General features: G+C 52.9%; 3 protein-coding genes and 1 long non-coding RNA gene across 5 annotated transcripts; 2 read left to right on the top strand and 2 right to left on the bottom strand.

The window, feature by feature from the left end:
- Positions 1 to 201: 201 nt before the first annotated feature.
- On the top strand, positions 202 to 2,602 carry ENDOG (endonuclease G). The gene is made up of 3 exons (XM_040082892.1): positions 202 to 693; positions 1,156 to 1,265; positions 1,897 to 2,602. The coding sequence occupies exons 1-3, from the start codon at positions 202 to 204 to the stop codon at positions 2,177 to 2,179; spliced, it is 885 nt and encodes a 294-aa protein (XP_039938826.1). The 3' UTR covers positions 2,180 to 2,602.
- A 358-nt stretch (positions 2,603 to 2,960) lies between these two features.
- On the bottom strand, positions 2,961 to 7,744 carry SPOUT1 (SPOUT domain containing methyltransferase 1). Its single transcript, XM_040082891.1, has 12 exons — positions 7,670 to 7,744; positions 7,518 to 7,560; positions 7,309 to 7,428; positions 6,814 to 6,973; positions 5,878 to 5,967; positions 5,718 to 5,767; positions 5,451 to 5,581; positions 4,981 to 5,053; positions 4,508 to 4,606; positions 3,799 to 3,901; positions 3,371 to 3,518; positions 2,961 to 3,289 (listed from the first exon to the last, which is right to left on the bottom strand). The coding sequence occupies exons 1-12, from the start codon at positions 7,715 to 7,717 to the stop codon at positions 3,215 to 3,217; spliced, it is 1,140 nt and encodes a 379-aa protein (XP_039938825.1). The 5' UTR covers positions 7,718 to 7,744; the 3' UTR covers positions 2,961 to 3,214.
- Positions 7,745 to 8,111: 367 nt separating this feature from the next.
- On the top strand, positions 8,112 to 18,081 carry LOC131378684 (uncharacterized). The gene is made up of 4 exons (XR_009208441.1): positions 8,112 to 8,192; positions 8,917 to 9,036; positions 17,129 to 17,315; positions 17,408 to 18,081. It is a non-coding gene; the product is annotated as an uncharacterized LOC131378684 (long non-coding RNA).
- On the bottom strand, positions 8,433 to 18,138 carry KYAT1 (kynurenine aminotransferase 1). Of its 2 annotated transcripts, XM_040082890.2 has the most exons (14): positions 18,051 to 18,138; positions 16,750 to 16,871; positions 14,497 to 14,555; positions 13,425 to 13,575; positions 12,988 to 13,137; positions 12,585 to 12,671; positions 12,351 to 12,479; positions 11,907 to 12,027; positions 11,198 to 11,274; positions 10,882 to 10,971; positions 10,360 to 10,546; positions 10,092 to 10,168; positions 9,846 to 9,932; positions 8,433 to 9,447 (listed from the first exon to the last, which is right to left on the bottom strand). In XM_040082890.2, the coding sequence occupies exons 2-14, from the start codon at positions 16,831 to 16,833 to the stop codon at positions 9,379 to 9,381; spliced, it is 1,368 nt and encodes a 455-aa protein (XP_039938824.1). In that variant the 5' UTR covers positions 16,834 to 16,871; positions 18,051 to 18,138; the 3' UTR covers positions 8,433 to 9,378. The 2 variants fall into 2 exon arrangements, with proteins under 2 accessions (XP_039938824.1, XP_058279046.1); XM_058423063.1 differs by lacking the exons at positions 8,433 to 9,447; positions 9,846 to 9,932 and having other exon boundaries at positions 10,147 to 10,168; positions 10,335 to 10,546; positions 18,051 to 18,133.
- Positions 18,139 to 20,085: the final 1,947 nt, after the last annotated feature.

Below are 20,085 nucleotides of genomic sequence, written 5' to 3'. Positions count from 1 at the left end.
GTGTCCCCGCCTCGCCCGGTGTCCTTGTGCCCGCGTCCCGAGCCGCTCTGTGCCGCGGGGCCGCGCCCGGGATCGCGCTCCTCCCGGCGCTCGCCGTGTGCGCGCTCCCGCTTAAAGCGGCGATGCCGCCGGGTCAGCGCGGCCGCCCGGGGCTCAGGCGCGGCCCGTTTAAGGCCGGGCCGGCCCCGCTGTGGAACGGCCATGCTGAGGGCGCGGTGGGTGCTGCCGCTGGCCGTGGGCGCGGGGCTGGGGGCGGCCCTCGCCCGCCGGGGGCACCGGGAGCGGGGCGATGAGGCCGAGGGGCTGCTGGCCCGCCTGCCCGTGCTGCCCGCCGTGGCAGCGGCCAGCCTGCCCGCGCCGCCGGGCTCGGGGCGCACCGAGCTGAGCAAGTACGGGCTGCCCGGGCTGGCGCAGCTGCGGAGCCGCGAGTCCTACGTGCTGTGCTACGACCCGCGGAGCCGCAGCGCGCTCTGGGTCATCGAGCAGCTCAACCGGGACACGCTGAGCGGCGCTTCGGACCGCGCCGCCTGCGACTTCCAGGAGGACGACTCGGTGCACGAATATCACCGCGCCACCAACGCCGACTACCGCGGCAGCGGCTTCGACCGCGGGCACCTGGCCGCCGCCGCCAACCACAGGTGGAGCCAGAAGGCCATGCGGGACACGTTCTACCTGAGCAACATCGCCCCGCAGGTACGGCCCGAGCCCTGCGGGGGAAGCGGGGGCTGCCCCCGTTGAAGGGCGGACGCTGCTCCCTGCGGGAACCCCCCCCGGGAGCGTCGCTGTGTTTGTGCCTGCGGCAGATCGGGCAGAGAGGGGCCGAAGGCACTCGGAGGTGCCGAATTTCCTGATAAGTTTAACAGTAGGGATGCTGCAAATGTGCCTCTCTAGCCATGAGACCCCGTTCAGTGCAGTTCCTGTCAGGAGCAGAATTATGTGGACAAATGCACAAAAAAAAAAAAAAAAAAAGAAAGGCAGCTTTAGGCAATGGATTCTGTTGTGGGTGTGCAAACCAGACCCAAAGCAGGGGTGATAGTGGACATCTCCTGTAGAAAGTGCTTGGGGCTCTGAGATGTGTTACAGAAAACGCAGGTGGTGTGATTCTGAGCAGTGAGGAAATACCCCAGCAGCTGACTCTACTGCTTGTGTTTCTAGAATCCTCATTTAAATCAGAATGCCTGGAATAACCTTGAGAAGTACTGCAGAAGCTTGGCAAAAAACAACAGGAATGTCTACGTCTGCACAGGACCCCTCTTCCTGCCCAGGTAAACACGAGGGCTGAGCTGCACTGGCGCCCAAAAGATGGATTGTGCTGGCACAGGAAAACAGGCTGAGGGCCCTACTAAGGGCCCCTGCAGTAGGTGAGACCAGCTGTGCACAGAGGTTCTGTGGAAAGGTACCTTAGGATTAGTTTATGTGTTTCTCATCCAGATGATTATTTCAGGAGTCAAGTAGGATTCTTGATCTGCAGTATAACCAGCTTGTTTTTGTTTGCAGTCCTTAACAATTTAGTAGATTAGCTGATTGCCAGATTAGACTGCAGACCCCATCCCTGCAGAATAAAGCTTTCAGCTTCAATGTCATGGACTGCTTCTCCACTTAAGGACACATCTTTATTTTTAGAGGTCTCCACGTAGCATCAAAGAGCAGCTGTCTCATGTTGAGATCTCTTCAGCAGCAGGAAATGGCTTGGAAGCTGTCAGAGAGCCAGCAGGCAGGGGATTTGGGAGCACCCCAATGCACAGCCCACCCTCACCATGCCATAGCCTCTGCCCCAGCCATGTCTCACAGCCCTGTTGCAGGAGCAGAGCTGCTGCCTGCTGTGGGTGGGAGCTTACTTAGGGGTTGTTGGGACACCAAACTAGGAGATAACCTGGGATGCTGCTGTTGGTGCAGGATGGAGGCCGATGGGAAGATGTATGTGAAGTACCAGGTGATTGGGAAGAACAACGTGGCGGTCCCCACCCATTTCTTCAAGGTGCTCATTTTGGAAAAGGAGAGTGGGGAGATTGAGCTGCGCTCCTACGTGATGCCCAACAGCCCTGTGGATGATAAAATCCCCCTGGAACGGTTCCTGGTTCCCATTGAGAGCATTGAGCGAGCCTCAGGGCTCCTCTTCGTCCCAAACATCCTCAGGAGAACAAGTAACTTGAAAGCCATCACAGCTGGAAAGCACTGAACCCTGACTAGAACAAATCCAGGTAACCCCTGGCAAGGGACTGGCAGTCACCTGCAGAATCACAGTTCCTTGTGCAGTTGTAAATGTGGGAATTAAGATTCAAACCTGTGCTTCTCTCTTACCCTTCCCCCTTGAGTCTAAGTGAAACACAGACACACAACAGGTCTCCTGCAGGAGGCTCAGGGGCACCTGACACTCTAGTAGCTCCCTAGGATTTGCCCCTGATCCCCTGCTGCCTTGGAGTTGTGTGAGGCTCGTTCAGGCACAAAGGGAAGTCATGAACTGTTGCTGTTTAGCAGGGAAGGAGGGGAGCAAGATGGGTGCCAAGGGAGGGGAGAAGTTCCTGCCTTCCTGTGGCTAAGGAATTGTTTACGATTGTTTTCTTTCAGAAGATGGTTTTAGCAGTAAAGCTTTGAACACCCATGGTATTGGTTGTTTCTTATCTGCTCTCACCAAAGCTCTGAATATCTCAGCAGGAGGAGGGAGCCAACTTTTCCAGCTGCTTTCCTGTCTGTGCTCACTGCAGGCAGAGCTTAAGGCATCACATGGAGCCAGACTGTAAGGAAATGTGTGCTTTAGTGCTGAGGCTCAGTTGAAGCTCCAGCCCTTCCTGCTGTTGGGAAAGATGAAGCCTTTCAGGGGGGCTGGGGGAAGTCAGGCTGAGGCAGGAACAGCTTGTTGGCATAAGGATAAGTTCTGATTTCAGTTCAGTCTGAAGGCCACATAGCTCCAGAGGCACTGAGTGTGCCTACACCAAGACACACCTGGATTTCACAGCAACTGAGGTTCCACACTGTTTTATTTGCACCCCAGATGTCTGAGGTGCTGAGACCAAGTCTGCTGCCAGGCTCGTGCCAGCTTCTGGGAAGGAGGGCACAGCCTTGCTGCTCCCAGCAGCAGTGAATGCCTGGTTGGGCAGTGCTGCCAGCTCCAGCCACACTGTGCTTTGGTCCCACAGGCTCCTGGAGTGACTTGCCCAGCACCCCACATTTGAAGAGCTGCCTCCCCAAGGGCAACGTCAGTGGTTTCCCTCCCTCAGCTGTCTCCGGGTGTCTTCACAGCCTTCTCAATGTGTGGTCTCAGTGCAGAGAGAGAGATCAGCAGCGCTTCCTGCAGCAGAGGCAGCTGGTCAGAGCACACCTGGGCCCTGTGTCAGTGCCACAGGCACAGCCCCAGCCCCATCAGCCCTACCTCTGTCCGGATGGTTCTGCTGCCTTGCCCGGGACACGTGTTCAGGTAGAAGTCAAACAAGACACTTGGGTCGGTGACCTCCAGTTTTGGGTCCACATCAATGCCAGCTTCCAAGCCCTCGAGGCCTCCAAATACGACAAGGGCGTGCCTGGGGAGAGCACAAGGACAGGGTGAGGGCAGACTGGCTCAGTCTGTGTCCAAGCTCCTGTGTGCTGCTGAAGCAGGGAGCTGTGTCTGTTGCTGATGGTGCCCACTGCAGCTGCTCCCCACCAAAGCCCCAGAGCATCTGGCCAATGTGACAGTCCCTGCTACCAACTTCAGAGGAACAGGAAAAGAACTGGCCTTGTTCTGGGGTATTTCCCCTCCTCTGCTGCTTGTACCAGCCTCACTGGGAGCTCTGAGTGGGGCTAAGCAGGCAGGACACAAACCTGAAGGAGGGCAGAGTGACCTGGTCCACGGAGCTGCCCCGCTCTGAGGTCCCAATAGAGAGATCATAGCCTTCCTTGAATGGGCACTCGGCAAAGACAGCACCTGGAAAAGAGAGTTTGGGGTTACTGCTGCCATGTCCTCACCCATGTACCTTCTGGACAGGCTACAACACTCCATGGTTGAGTGATGGCAGCAGAAGGAGTTGCTTTCAGAGCCAAAAATGCATCTGGAGACAGAATGGCTCCTTTTTTCCACGTAATTCCCTTGCTGCAGGCATCTCCCACATCCTTTTCCTCAAAGCTCAAGACAGACGCCAGGAACCTAACAGCTGACAGTCTTCCTACAAGGTCCAATCAACCAGAAGATAGGAAAAGAATTTTCCAGAGATCTTGAACTCAAATTCCACTGCTGGCTCTGATGTGAAGGAGTGGGATGTAGTTATCAAGGAAATAGAGAAGGGCACCAACTCATCTTGATGCTGTGCAGCCATTTGGAGCAATGGTGAGTGGAGCTTACAGGGCAGAGTCCTGGAGGGTTACTGGGGCACTTTATGCCTCATTTCAGCCCTAAATTTGACTGCCACGTGGCTGCTGGCTGCACGTGTGAGCTGCCCTTCACACAAGGAGGTTTCTAGGAAAGAGATGTGTGCAGCCAGGAGGCCTGAGACTGGTGTGGAAGCCCAGGCAGAGGATCTCAGTGGATACTCACTCAAGCAGGAGGCCAGGCGGACGCTGTAACCCCAGTACAAGCCTGACACTGCCCGGGGGTGGTGCGAGGACACCACGGTGCCTTTCCGCACTTTGGCTTCTGAAAGAAAGCAAAGAGGTTTAACAGCCCCTGTGATCTGGTGAGATGTGACCGACCACAGCCAGCAGTTTCTCCTGGAACAGGGCACTGACTGGGTGTGCAACATCGCCCTCTCTTTTTCCAGAATATGAAGGAGTATTTTGGAAATTCAGTGAGTTCTGGAAAGCCTGTGAGTGTGTTTGGGCTGTTTATTGCTCGTCAAAGAGCTGACAGTTCTTCCCAGTTATCGAGGGAGGCACGGTAAGGGTGTTACAAAGTTTGTGTATGGCGTGAAGGGAACATGCAGAACTGTTGGGTACCTTCAAACCTGTCATATGGAAGGAGCAGCTCCTGCAGGACTGGAGTTTACAGATGCTACTGGAGCCATGGCTTACCTGGATTCTGGGGCTCCTCCAGGCGCACGGTGACTCGCAGACCCGGGTTCAGCTGTTTGTCAATCTGCACCTCCTGCAGTGACAGTCACCATCAGCACCAGACACTCTGGAAGGACTGGGGAAGGTGGGGAAGGAAGGGAGTCCTTTGAGGAAGTGGGGGTCTCTTCTGGCCTGGAGCTGGAATGAGGAGCTCTCTGTGTGGCTCAGGGGCTTGGTCATCAATCTGAAGCTTATTTTGCTACTCAAAGGTTCAGCTGCAGCAGTAAAGCAATGATCTGCTGGATGTGCGGGGCCTGCTGGGGCTTGGGAAGCCACAAACGTCATGGCAGAAGGGACAAGACAACAACAGCCTTAAACCCCCTGCCAGCCCACTGCAGCCTTCAGAAACCCAGCAGCGCCCACCCTGCCTGCTTCAGATCTGCCAGAGAGACAAGGGAAGTTGTTCTGGCACCTGTGGGTAACAGACACACCTTCCTCATCCCACAGTTGACAAAAGAGCCTCTGCCTGGCTTCGTTGGCCGGTCCAGCACGACGCCCTCGCGGTACTCCAAGTCCTCGTCCACCCGCATGTGGTGGGGGCTGTCCAGGGGGTTGAGCAGCCCTAGAACAGCACAGAGCAGAGAGGTGCTGGGGGAAAACAGCTGTAGGTGCAGGTGTTCCCCTGCTCCTTCAAAGTCCTGGCTGGCCCATGCACAATGAGCTAGAGCTCGGGGAGGAGAGAGACAACTGCATCTTACCTGCAAACTGCAGATCCTCGTGTTTTGGGAAAAAGGATTTCCTCAAGTACCTGTCACCAGAGAAAGGTAAAATACAAAAAGGCGTTTTTATGGAATCTGGATCTCAATTCTAGCCCTGTTCTGACTCAAAGGAGCTGACTATAGAGAAAAGCAAACTTACTGAGGGCACTCCAAGTACTGCAGGATCCGAGCCAGCTGCACACAAGCCTTGCCTTTCTTCCCAATTCCTTCAAAATCCCCCTCCACGCTCCTGAAAGTGAAAGCAAGCTTGTTAACTCAGCATGAGATTGGTCAGGTCTCCAGAAGACCAAACCTTGCTTCTTTATCTGACAATAGCAGCACATCCCTCCCCTCTAACCCTTGTAAAAGGGCTGCTCCAGAGGCAGTCTGTTAGCAAATGATCCTTGGAACTCTCTCCATAAGCCAAGTATCTTTTTCAGTTTGGTTTTTTCATCTTTATATATTAATGTGATCTGGCAGTTGGATGCTACTGAGATGGATGCTCCAGGATTGCATGGTTTGGCCAGTTAACTCAGGTACAGGTCCAAGTGAAAAACTGAAGGATGGCAAAGCATCCTTTATAAGGATACAGACCATGTCCTGTCCCTCCACAGCAAGGTTTAAGGGCAGAGGAGAACAGCTTCCTGTTCCTTTGTCAACCCCATGTTGGGATAAATCATCTGAGCTGCCAGGGCAGTTCAGTTAACATCTTTTTCCCTGGGGTGGTCCCTGTAATGCTGGCACTGGGGAGAGGTACATGCAGTTCTTTGCTTAGCTTAACAAAAGAGTGAAGGAACAGAAAACAGAGGAAATATTGTGCAGAACAAGATGGCTCTTCCTTCAGAGAATCACAGCAAGGCCTGGGTTGGAAGGCAACTTAAAGGATCATCTTGTTCCACCTCCTGTTGTGAGCAGGGACACCTTCCACTATCCCAGTTTGCCTAGCCCTGTCCAGCCTGGCCTTGGACACTTCCAAGGATCCAGGGGCAGCCACAGCTTCTCTGGGAAAGCTCTGCCAGGGCCTCACCACCCTCACAGGGAGGAATTCCTTCCTAAAATCTAATCTAAGCGTGCTGTCCTTCAGTCTTCGCCTTACTTCACATCCTCGCCGTGCTCGTCGAACACCACGATCTCGTCCACGCAGAAGATGGCGCAGGCGCGGGCGATCTGTCCCGCCAGGTACGTGCGCAGCTCCAGCGACTGCGCGTTGTTCAGGATGGAGCCGGGCAGGGCCACGCTCAGCGTGTGCTGACGGCCTGGGGAGCAGAGACATGAGAGAGCCAGGGCCTGACAGCCCGTGTGCAGCACCCCATTTACTGCTTCAGCTGCACCCGAGGGTGGGGGGAAAGTGGCTTCTGTTTCATAGATTTAATCACAGGTTTTCTCTGAAGAAAGATCTCTAGTGCAGTGGTTGCACCAGAGTTCTAGTGTACTGCTAGAGCAGTGCAGTGTTTGGGCATGGGGACTGATCCACATCGCATCTATGAAGTGACACCTTTCCTATCGACAGGTAACATTGACTGCCTTTTAACAGCCAAGTTTTTTAGCACTTTTCCACCCAGGTGTCCCCACCGGGTCACGGCAGCATCACCTCTGTCTTCCTTCTGTTCCTCCTGCGTCTGGGCTTGTTGTTCTGCCAGCTCTCGCATCCGCTGTTTCTCCAGTTTCTTCAGCAGCTTCAATTCCTTCCATTTCTTCGTCTCTGCTTTCCCTGGGACAGAGAACAGCGCCTGGCGTTAAACACCGCGCCGCGACCGCTCCGAGCGATCCCAGCCCCCGCATGTGCCCGGCCTTCCTTACTCTCCTGCTTCCAGCGCCGCCAGTCCACCTTCCTGTCCTCCACCTAGGGGGACAGCACGCGTTACCGCCGGGCTCCGCTCAGAGCCGGTCCCGGGACACGGCCCGGGCTCCCCTCAGGGTCGCGGCCTGGACCCGGCCCCCCCCCCGCCCACCTTCGCGCCCTTGGGCCGCTTCCCCGCGCCGCTCTCCGTGTCCGCCATCTTCCCCGCGCTGCCGGCCGCGCCCCCGCGCCGCTGATTGGCCGGAGCGCGCAGGCCCCGCCCCCGGCGGGGAGGAGCCCGGGGTCACGCGGTCGGGGTTTAAGCGGCCCGCGCGGCAGCGGAGCTGAGCAGGGTCGGTCCCGTTCCGCGGGAGGATGGGTGACCTCAGGGGACAGCGGAGCGCTGCGGGCAGCCCCGTGCGCCGAGGAGGATCGCAATTGGTGTGGGGGTGTGTGTGTAACATCTGGGTACTGGTGTCTGTACGATAGGTAGATGCACCCTGCCATTTGCACGTTGTGTCATGGCCTAGATAAGAGCCCACGCCACGTGGGGTTGTTGCAGTTAATCTTCATGTTAACAAACTAATTGCACCGTTCTTTTTTTGTTTCAGCTGTTGCGACTCTCCCCATTTTGGCAAATATTGGTGCATAAGGGCTTTCAGCAGCACCCTCACCCACCCAGGCTGAGCAAGCAGGTGAGATGGGACACCAGGAAAGGCAGCTTTGTTTGGCTCTGTCCCTCTCTCTCTCCCTCCTGCTGGCCCATGCAGCTCTGCCTCCCACCAGCTGCAGCCCAATATGGAAAACCTGCAGAGCTCTCCCCACCAGCCTGAGTGAGACAAGTAGCCACCATCACAGGACCCAGCAGAGATGAGGCAGCTCTCAAGCAGAGCTCCATCAGTCCTGCAGTCATTATAGAGACATTTACTCTTCCATGATTGTAGTAATTCCACTTTAATAATTTAAGCGCTACAAACACTTATCACACAGTCTGTTGCACATAACTCCTGCGTGGTTGATGATGATGTCTCACACTCTTATCCAGGCTAAAATCAACGCTTATGCAAGAATTACCTCTCTAGAATTGCTCATGTTACCCCACCAGTTCACTGAGTGGGTGGTTGTGGTGGCCACCAGCAGTAGGAGCAGCCAAGGCCATGGTGCCCATCCTCCCCTGCCACTGTGTACACTTGTCAAAGGCCAGAAGGTTTTGCTCTGCAGCCTGGACGATGCTACCAAGCCCTGAGAAAGTGCCAGGAGCAATTTGGAAGGTTTGACAATAGCCAGGCTACTGGTGAAAACCTGTTTCATGTGGGGAAAACAACTGCGTGGTGATCTTCCCCAGAGATGCACAGAAAAAAATAGTGGGAAAATAGTTTATGATGGGAGATGTCATTTCATGGGGTTTATAATCTTCAGGATCATAGGAGTCACCCTACTGATGGCTGGTGATACTGTCTGCTCCTGTGGGAATAAGCTGCCCTGAGTGGGGATGTGCAGCAAGACAAGCCACACTAACCCTTCAGCACAGCCTTAAAGGTAAGTCCTGAAACACCTTTTCAGAATTTGGTGGTGAGGCAGACCCAGGAGCCATCCTCACCTTGTGTGTTGCTGGATGCATCCCAGAACTGCTTAGCAAAGTTTTTACATGTAAGAAATGTCAAATACTGTCAGTGCACACAAAGTCTCACTTCTTGAAATCATTTCACAGTGACTGAAAATGTCCCCCAGGCCCTGGGCCTGGAAAAACGTAACCATTTGTCTGACAGAAAATGTTGAAAGCACTGAAATAAGAACATATCAAGGTATGTAGACAAGTGAAGAAGAAGAGCAGTTGAGGCAGATGAGGACCAAGGAGAGCCTGGTTCCCTCTCAGTGTATTCAGGAACTGTTTTTCTCCTGTTTCCATTTTTGCAATATGTCATATGCTGCCTTCAGTGTAGCTTCCTCCTAAAAAATACCACAGGTTTGTTAAGTGGCTCCCAGCCAAATCTTATTCCCCCTCACTGCAGCCGTTGTTGATACAAAAATCCTCTTCTCATTCTGGAGTATTGCAGGTTCAGTATGAGACAGGCACAGCTCCTGGGCAGCTAAAGGGGCACCCAGAGAGTCCCTTCCTTGGCCAAGAAATGTAGGATGCTGATGGGACAAAGTTTGGGACAGCCCTGGCACATCTGCTGCTCCCAGCTCAGCTCGTGTGTCTGCAGGAGTGGTTGATCCAGCTGGGATGCCATAGTGGGGCTCCAATTCCCAAGGGATCCTGCATTTCTTCTTGGCATTTCTCTCATTAAACCAGCCCTGATTATTACTCCCAGCCTTGCCTTCCTTAGTGCTGTCACATATCTCACCTTAGCAAAGCAGAACCGGATGAAGTTGGTGTAGTTGTTCTTGTGGGCCTCGCTGTAGAAAGCTGAGAGCGGGATGGCAGCAAGCCCCTGGGAAGAGGAAGCACGTGGAGCTGAGGTTCCTGCCCTGGGGCTGGCCTGCAGCCTGCTGTGCCCCAGTGTGGGTGAACTCCTGGCCCCCAGCCATGAGCTTGGGTGGGCACAAACCCACCCAGGGCAAAGGCAGCAGAAAGGGCCAGACCCATTTACCTTGTTCTTGACCATCCACTTGGCAAATCTGGAGTCATAGGGCTCGTCTGAGTTGGGGACATCGGGGACATCAGATTCTGCAAGAGAAGCACAGCAGGACAGAGGCTAGGGCAGCTGCCAGGTGCCTCAGCCGAGCTCCAAGCCCACATCCTTGCAGCTCGGATGGGGAACGTGCAGCCCACCCTGCTCTGACGATGGTTTATGCAGGTTCCTGTCCCTGCCCACCCCCCACACCCAGCCCACCTGGGCAGGACTGCAGGTGACTCACTGAACTGGGAGATGTCTGCCACCAGGAAGTAGGTGCCCTCGGGGATGATGGGTTTCATCCCCACACTATCCAGGCTCTGAACCAGCCAGTCTCTCTTTTGCTGCAGCTCCTTGGGCAGCTGGACAAAGTAGCTTTCTGGTTTTCCATAGAGCGTGAGCTCCCTCTGGAAACCCTGAGCCACGGCCTCCTGTAAGGAGAGAGGAGCCAGTGACCAGTGGGAAGATGGTCAGGGCTTTCTTGGGAACTGAAGTTCCTGCAATTCACAGGTGATGAGGGAGCTCTCTGCCTCCAGCCCCTCTGAACTGCCCCTTAGATTTGTCAATGCAAGATAAGGAATATAGGCTGGACTCTCCCCTTTCTCCCAGACATGGGGCAAGTGTAGGGAGAGAGGAAGGAGCCTCTCCAGGGCACCACAAATCACTTGTGTGTGCGCCTTTCGGGTCAGCTGGGTAAGAGGACCTTTGCTTACCATTGCTCTGAGGGCTTGGGAATTGCAGGGCCAAGTGCAGGGAGCTGCCTTACCTGGGCAATTGTGGCACAGTGGTACACTGAGTTCTGGTGCACAGTACGGAGGTGCTGCAGCAGCCTGTCGGGCCCCACAGCCCAGCCCACCTGCAGCCAGGAGAGGAGGAGGAGGATGGTGAGTCTCTGGGTACCTGCTTGGGCTCTCCTTTCTTTGCCTGTGCTGGTTTGTTTTTTTCTAGACAGAACTTTCATGAAGCACCTCTGGTACTTTCAGACCCTGAGGCTCAAAGCTGAGCATGGCTGCAGTGTCCCCGGTGCTGTGCTATGGCAAAGGGACAGGGAGGGGACACGAGGTGCCACATGGGATATTCACCTTCCATCCAGTGGCGCTGAAGGTCTTCCCAGCACTCCCGATGATCACCGTGCGGTCCCACATCCCCTGCAAGCTGGCTGGCAATGAAAGGAGAGAACCCCAATGGCAGAGCTCAGCATGCTCCTTTCTGGGCTGCATTAATGGCACGTGGGAGTTCTCTCTCCACCATAATCCACGGTGATCTTTTGTGCTCACAGCACATCTTTCACCTGGATGAGCCTCAAAGCACATCCCAAGCAGGCAGCCAGGTTTCTCAAGAACATCTCCTTTTAATTAAGCATTTTCACAGGCATGTACCCAGCCCCAGGGGCTCTTGGAGATGCCAAGCACCATCACCCTGCATCAAGGTGATGGCATGTTACTCCAGCTGGAAGAACAGGCTGAAATCATGTTGAAATGGATTTCCTGAAACTAGAGACACTCAGAAAACTGTGGCTTTACAAAGCATGGGAAAACAATCTGTTTCACTGGAGCCAAGGGGCTTTTTGTTCTAGATCTCCCCTCTGACTGGCTCTGAATTCAGAGCTTCTGTTTTGGATCTGGTTTGGAGGCTGAGACTGAACTACAGCAAAATGCCTCCAGTGGGTATTTTTATCATGCCTCGTTCAGCTGTGCATGCAGTCAGCTCCTGGGATTTCCAGTGGGATTTCCTGGGATTTGCCAGTGAAATCCCATTCCCTGCCCTGAGCAGCCCAGCCCAGCCCCGTACCGATGCGGATGTTCTGCTTCCCGTCGTAGACCAGCCACTCGTACACCTCGTCGCTGATGCACAGCACGTCGTGCTTCACACACAGCTCTGCAATCAGCCCCAGCTCCCCGCGGCTGAACACCTGCAGCACGCACGGCAGAGATACAGCAGGAGCACTTCTGAGCCCCTGCCTGCCTCTGCTTGTCCCTGAAGGTTGTGTGCATCCTCCTGGCACCATCTCCCATGCCAGGGGGGGCAGGAGCTGGCTGCAGTGGTCTAACAGGGCAAAAGCACTGCTGGCACAAAAGACAAGGCTTAAAAACACCAGGAGACTGAGCAAAGCATGCGGAGCCCCCACAACACGCACTTCCCTTGTGTGCACCTTGAGCTGAGTCACTGCTGCACTGCAAATGTGGCTGCAGCACCCCAGCAGCTTCCAGGGCCCAGCTTGGGCAGCAGTGTTACCTTGCCCAGAGGGTTGTTGGGTGAGTTCAGGACAATGGCTTTTGTCCGTTCGCTGAATTTAGAAGCCAGTTCAGCTGGGTCCAGCTGCCAGTCTGCACTGGACATCAATCTTCCATCTTTTGGAGGATTCTAGAGAGAACACGGGGATCTTGGTTTGCTTAGCTGCCTCTGCACTTTGTTTACCACTCATCTCTTTGCTCTCTGCTGTGACTCTTCCCTTCTCCACCCACTCACCGGTCTCAGAGGGACATACACAGGTGTCCCACCAGCCATTTTCACCATTGGCTCATAGCAGTCGAAGAAGGGTTCGATGATTATCACCTGGAAGAAAGGAACATGTCAGCATCCTCCTGGTCCTGCTCAGACCTTCCCTGAGGAGTGCAGAGAGCAATGGGAGAGACAGGACATTTTAATCCCTTAATTACTGTAATGGAGAACCTGTATTGCCTGTGTCAGGAAGGACACCACCACTCAGGAAAAAAAGGGTTATTTTGCTTTATGCAGAAATGAGGCAGTGCCTGCAGCAGATAATTTCTTCCTTTGGAAGCTCAAGTACTGCACAATGGGGATAAAACCAGTTTTTCTTTGGAAAAGGACAATGAAAACCAGCCTGCAACAAGCCCTAATCTTGGGTTACCTCATCACCTTCATCCACTAAAGCCTGGAAGCAGCAGAACAGGGCCTGGTATGCCCCCACAGTCACCATCACATTGGTCATAGGATCCAGGTCTCGTCCAAGCAGCTTCTCAAACAACTGGGCTAGGACCTTCACCAGAGGTGGGTGGCCCTGTAGGGTGAGAGGAGGGTGGGAATTGGGTTGCAGAAGACTCCTAAACCAGGATGAACCCTTGGAAGGGGACTGGGAAGCCAAGAGCCCTGTGAGATCTTCCAGCCCGGCTGCTTCAAACATCCCCATAAAGCATGGAGTTATGGGAACAGTGGGCATGGGGTGAGGCTGGATGAGGGTTTTGCCTCATGTTTTTTCCCATTTATTGCTGCCTGATGAGCTCTGAAGCAGCCAGGGCTGATGGGGAGTGAGGGGGTGGTGCTGGGGAGGGAGATGTGTCCACGCACGAAGGCACGGGTGTACTGGTGCAGCATGTGGTTCCCCCCGCTGAGGGCTCTGGAGAATGCCTCTGTCAGAAAGTCTGGTGCAGGGAAGTCGGGGAAGCCCTGGCCCAGGTTCACCTTGGAGTAGGTAGCAGCCAGTTTTACAAACTCCACCCTGGAGAGAAAGGAAATAAAAGCATTTTCAGAGGGTCTGAGCAGTGTGCTGGCAGCATCCCTTTGGAAGGGAGGGGGGTTGGTGTAGAGCCATCCTGCCGCTCACAGGCAGGCAGGGCCAAGCACAGGTCATTTCAGACCTGTTGCAATTAAACCAAGGATGATGAACTATTCCACTGGGGGAATGGCTCTAATTTATTCTCCCAGAAAACAGCTCCTGTGGTTAGCATGTGGTCACAGCTGAAAGCCTGTGGTGTTTCTGATCACACCGGACTGAGCAGGAGGGGACTTGGAGGTTTTCAAGCTCATACCAGCTCTGCAAAATTTAGCAGCTAGACACTGTGACGGCCTCTGCAAAGGGCAAGGTGAGCTGAACTCGCTGCTCACCTCAAACCACAGAGCCAGCTCACTGGCAGTTTGTAGCTTGAACCCAGGCACAGCAGGGCCTTGGGGAAAGACAATTTAAAGTTCTTCTTCCAGCATGCAACTTTCCCAATGCCACATTGTGCCTGGCAGGATGGGAATGGCACTTGTAGCAGCCCTTCCCCTGCCTCTCTGCTTGCAGTGCCCCAGGGTGAGCTTGGAGCAGGTGCCAGGCTGCAGCCAGTGCACAGCAAACACTTGGCTCAGGTTTGGGTGCCACTGGGATCATTTGGGTGGATGGGTCAGAGGGAGTGCGATGATTCTGCCTGCCCAGTGGTGCAAAACACCTAATACATCATAAAGTGAGAGCTGCAGGCACACAACTGACTCACAGTCAAGTCTTCTGGGACAAACGCGCTGATGTGCTTTCTGAACACATGCAAAGCAGTTGAGGGAAACTTCTGCTCTGTGCTGTGTGGCTACTGTGGTTTCATTCTGATTTTAGGATGCCTAAAACCACATCTACCACCTGGGTAAACCTGATATTCTTTTAACTCACCAGATATTTTTATCTATTCCCTCCAGCCTCCGAGCTTGCAATGGCCTTGACATTTTTGCCTGCAGAGAGTGAGAAAGAGAGTGAGTTTGAAGCTTTTAAATGAGGCCACAAAGGGGTTGTGGCCTCCCCAGGGAAGTTTTTCCCAACAGGCGTGACCTTTAGTATTGCTTCATGGGCTGCTCCTGACTGACCTTTCACCAGTATACTGTTGCAGTGGTTTCTACCTTCGCTTACAAGTTTCAACAAGAATTGGGAAAACAGATGAACAGGAGAAGCTTTTGTACACTCACTGGGGAGGTGGCAATGCCTTAAACCTCATTACCTGTTGGGATTAGTCATGGGGTCAAGCTCAGTTAGGCTGTAACAGCCAGTCCAAGGACTCCAGACCTCAGGCTTTGACCTTCCATAACCTCTCCACCTTCATTGAAAGGACCTCCTTACTCTACGAGCCATGAAATCCCCCCTTTTCCTAGAAGAACAGACTATTTTATTCCAAACTATTTATCTGCTGCTCTCTGAAGTATCAGAAGTAGATACTCTTCTGTCTTGATGAAGTGCTTGGTGAGGGGACTTGCTCTAGCTCCTATAAAATGTGCAGAGTTTTCTGTTTAAAGTTCATGTCAAACCCAAGCAGTAACTAGGTACAGGCAAGAGAGAGCCCAGCACAGAGGTCAGTGTGATGTACAGAGACACTGAGGTACCACACCATGACTGGTTTGTAATTTCTGTCTACATCATGGCTCAGGGGAGTACAAAGAAGGACAGCAGGAAACACTGAAAGCAAAACCTTCCTTCCAGTTGGATAAGCACAGTGGGAGAAAGTTAGATGTGCTTTATGGGGAATTCATCACGAGGATGATCAAAAGCGGCAAAGACAGAATTTAATAACTCAGCAGTGCAGGGAAAAGGTACCCAGAGAGGGAAGGGGCTGGAAACTGGAGACAAATTATGCTCAGTGCACCAGAAAGAGCCAGTGTGGGGGCACGAGGAGGGCAGCCCTGAAGCAATGAGTCAAGAAAACCATTGTCACCACAGCAAATAAAACACATTTGAACTGGAACAAGGCAGGCATGTGAAAGCAGCTGAGGGGAGATGCAGAGCTGGGATGTGCAGGGGTCTGTGCTCTGCTGTGCCAGGACGGTGTGGGGATACTGGGTCAGCCTCCACCCAACACTCAGCTACAGCAGGATTACTCGCTCCCCTCTGCTGTTCCCACAGCACTGCACCAGAATTTGGGTAGTGCCCCAAGGATATTTCATGCTGTGGTCCTTACTGGAGAGCTTTGCAAACACCCTGCCAAGAAATCCGGTGTTTCAGAGGGCGCCAGGTGGACTCTGCTCCACCCTGGTGCCAGGCAGGTAGCCAATGACAAGCAGAAGTCACTGGCTCCACGGCTCCTCTCCTCTCCTCCTCTCCCTCTCCCCTCCCCTCTCCTCCTCTCCCCCTCCCCTCCTCTCCTCTCCTCTCCGTTACAGTCACAAGACCCGGTGCCTGAGCTGATTTGGGTGGGAGCAGAAGGATTTAGGAATTGGGAAGTAAAAGATAGCTGGAGGTAAAATATTAACAGCTCCAGTGATCTTCTTGCAAGGTGGGGCTGCTGCAGGCCACAGGTCAGAGAATTTAAGATACCAGGTGTGATGGGGATCGGTGGGAAGAAGGTGCCTTAAGCCTTGAAACTCCCAGTTCTGAGGAAAGCCTTGTCTGCTTCAAGAACAGAAATAACAAATACTTCTTTTTTGTGATGTCCCCTCCATCCCATCCTATCCCCAGCCTGTGTGTGATGCTGCCATGGAGGGCAACACAGACTCAGGACCGTGCAGCCCTCAAATCTGTTCCAGCCTGTTCTGGTGCCCGGACAGAAGGTGCAGTTTGCCTGGCAGCCACACAGGAGAGCCGAGTGCCAATGCAGAGGACTTGGCATCCATGATCTTCCACCACTCTCTTCTGTGTGACTGCCTTGCTCGGCATGTTGGGATCTCTGAGTGGCATGCTGATATTTTCCAAATACTTTGCAAGCCAAGAGGCTCTAGTAGAGACCATCAGATGAAGCAACCCCACAAACAAGGAGCCTTCTCCTCTGTGAAGGATATCCCCTTACTTATCAGGATCCTTTAAACCCACTCCCTGGAAATAAGCAGGTACAGAGGAAGTTGCACCAAAGTGTCTTTTCCTGATGTTCTCTGCTCTTGCTGCCAAGGTGAGCTCCCCTGGGCAGGCTGCCAGCCAGGAACAGTCCCACTGAGCATTCCATACCTCTCTGGAGCACGAGCTATGTCCAGCACCGCTGTTCCTCTCCAGCAAGAAGTGACGCAGGGACGGTCCTGCTCTCCTGAGCATGCCACGGCTCCTGCTGTCTCGATCCTACAGGCACAGACCTGCAATTCCCCGGAGACAAAGGAGAGGGCTGAGACAATTGCTCCACAGGGTTGAAGAAAACGTGCACCTGGGATGGGGCAGGCCCAGACACAAAGCAGAGGCTGTTCTCCCACAGAGAGGAAAAGGCAAAACGAGCTGCTTTGTGTACGATCACTGCAATGTCCGACAGCGTTGGGGCTGTACTTTGTGCCCATGACACATAGAATTGGGATCATAAGGGCAAACCATGACTTCTGCCTCCTCTCTCCCAATCCAGGCTTCCCCCATTTTCCTCGGCACAGATGGGAGTGCTATGGACACCAGTAAGAGGGCATCCTCTGGGAATCCGGTACTCAGCATCAGGCTGGAGGATGCATGCACCTTTATTATGACCAGCCATTAATTAATTTATCCATCTGCCAAAAAAATTAATTAAAACAGGTTTGAAGCTGACCAGCTCACAGGTAAGCTCTCAATACTCCTTAAGGGCACTTTCCATCCTTACATGCAGGATGTGAATCCCTAATGTCTGCCTTTTTATTATTTCTAAAAAAAGTGCAAAGCAGCTGCCAGCCGAGACCAGTGGGGTTTCACATCTGTTTGCCAAGTGGGAAAAATAGCACAATTTATGGAAAAATGGGAAGCCAGAGCATCATATTGCTCATGACTATGAAATCTCCACCTTGTGCTTGCATGACACCGAGATGTGGGGGGACACTGCTTTGGGGTGCAAAGCAAAGGAATGAGGAGACCTACCCTGCAGGAGAGAAAACCAAAGTGTGGCAGTAAAAAAGGCTTTATCAGATTGCAGCAAACTACAGAGCAGTGTGCGAGCTGTGCACAGGGCTGGGGGCAGCAGCAGGGAGCAGCCGAGCAGGACACCACTCACTCTGGAAGGGTGCACTGGACTGCGCAGAGGATTTTGGAGGTGACAGCCAGAAGGTCACCTCGGGGACTGGCCACTCACCACCTCCAGCCCGCGGGTCGCAACCCTCTCCTCTATCCCGGTGCTGCTCAATTCCCCCCGTTGGCAGCTCGGGGGTGCACCCGGGAGGCTTTGGGGACACGGCTGTCCCTGGATGTGCCCCAGGGGGAGCGCAGGACCAAGGGCGGCTGCAGGGCGACAGCAGCGGCAGCAGGAGCTGAACACTGGGGACAAAGCAGCTGCCAGAGGGACAGCGGGGACATAAACAACTTACATCGAGCCGCGCAGGCTGCCCGGGCACACATCCCGCCTTCTGCTCTGCCCGAAATGCTTCATCTGCGGCGGGGACTTCCTGGGAGGAGTCGCAGAGGCGGCAGGAAGGCAGGGCTGGAGCTACGACCCCGGCCGGGAAAAGCGCCCCGGGAAAAGGCTCTGTGGGCTCCGAGGGGTTTGGCTGCCTCGGGGAGTACCCCAGCTTGTTGTCCAGGTGGAAGCTCACGCTGGCGTAACCATAGCGGCATATTCTTTTGTGGTTCGGTTGTGTTATAAATGGCAATATAATATTGGCTTTCGCAATAATGTGTCGGCTTTTGCGTGTTGCTGTTGGTCCCAAGTGTTTTGATACGGTGCAATTTATAATTCCTTTCAGCTGCTTGTTAGTGTAATGTAATCTATCAGTTTATGTATGCATTGGATATCCTGTATAAATGGTAGTGTAATAAATAGATACCGTATCATAGGCCTTAGCAAAATATGAAAATAGAGACTATGCAATGTTAAAATGCTTTGATATAACTAACTCAGAAAATGGTGTAAAACAATTATGTTGTTCCTCACATCTGTGGACTGGCCTCTCCAAGTGATAAGATAACAGTGGCAAAAATCAAAGCACCAGAGAGGAATTTATGAACCCCTCTTATCAAGGAGTGTGAAACAACAGGATGGAAACACAAGAATAAATAAAATATATTGACCTAATCTACAAGATGTCATACAGACAAGTCAGAGGTTAAAACCAAACAAAAGAGTCCTTGGAACATAAAAAGCTCACAAGAATTTTTGAATAATATATAAGCTCATGAATATGAATGTAGCCCCGGTAATGTAACAGTATATAGCGAACATTGTTTTAAGTTAAAGGTGTGTTCTTTGGCCGATTGCCAAAACCCAGCGCTGGATAACCCTTTTATAGCCTTTTTACCCCATATTAAACTTTTAAAAATTCTAAAGAGTGAACTTTGTTTTTCACAGTTGTAAATACTTTGGCATGGCAATGGCAGGGAATTTACCTTTGAGCGAAGCCTTCCGTCATTTTGAAAAACTAATTTTTAAGACTAAATCCTCTCGAAAATTCCATCCTGCAGGCTTAATAATTTTCGAGAAGGGAAGGGATAAGTGTAATGTCCTCCTGCTGCGACACGACCTAGAGCAGATCCTGCAGCATTGCCTGACCCCTGGGCTGTGGGTGCGAGGATGCAGGAGCTGAACTCCATCAGTGTTTGAGAGCTGACAGTTGTTGCAGTGATGTGTTGAGAGAAAACTGCCCTCTCCTCCCTCTTCCTTTTGTGACAAGGCTTGACCTGCACCCATGAGTCAGGTCGTGTAAGTCTCCTGGATAATATGTCTTTTTTTCACAGCAGGAAAAAGTGAGCCATGGGGAAAGGAAGCGGCTGCATCCGCTGTGCCAAAGGTTCCCAATCCCAACCCGACATCCCACAGGCATCCCTGAGGTGATTTAAGCAGGAGGGAATGTCTGTAGGGAGAGGAAAACTCTGTTTTCTCAATTTCTGTTTAACTCAAATGCTGAAACAAACAGATGGAAGGAAAACTTTGTTCTCTAAGAATGTTCGTGTCACATCCGGAGCCATTGGATGGCTCAGTGGCATTTTTTCCTGTGCTTTCTTTGCTCTGTCCTCCACCAGCTTTGGGCCTTCCCTGGCTGTTATTTGCCCATGAACTGAGCTCGTTTGATTAGATGTATTAGCATAAAGCAAATTTGGCAGAAAAGTGGCCAATTTTCTGTCAGGTCCATGAGGTGAACTGGCTCAGGGTGGATGTGAGGGCAAAAGGTCCTGCAAGGAAAAAGATGTGGGCAGGGAAGAGCAGGGAGAAAAAGGAATGGACAAAAATCCCCTTCTCTGTCAGGATTTATATTTTATATTGGCCCAACAGTATAATGAAACTTCACCTTAATGCCCTCTTTGCGTCAGACAAATAAAAATAATTACCAGTGAACCACCTTTTTCAAAAATTTTCACAAAATTCAAAGCAGTTGAATGCTCTCAGCTCCGGCTGGAGCTGAGGCGGCT

The sequence above is a fragment of the Hirundo rustica genome, chromosome 20 (assembly GCF_015227805.2).
Source record: "Hirundo rustica isolate bHirRus1 chromosome 20, bHirRus1.pri.v3, whole genome shotgun sequence".
NCBI lineage: Eukaryota > Metazoa > Chordata > Aves > Passeriformes > Hirundinidae > Hirundo > Hirundo rustica.
Note: the sequence above shows the minus strand (reverse complement) of the source record. Positions and strands in the feature narration are given on the sequence as shown.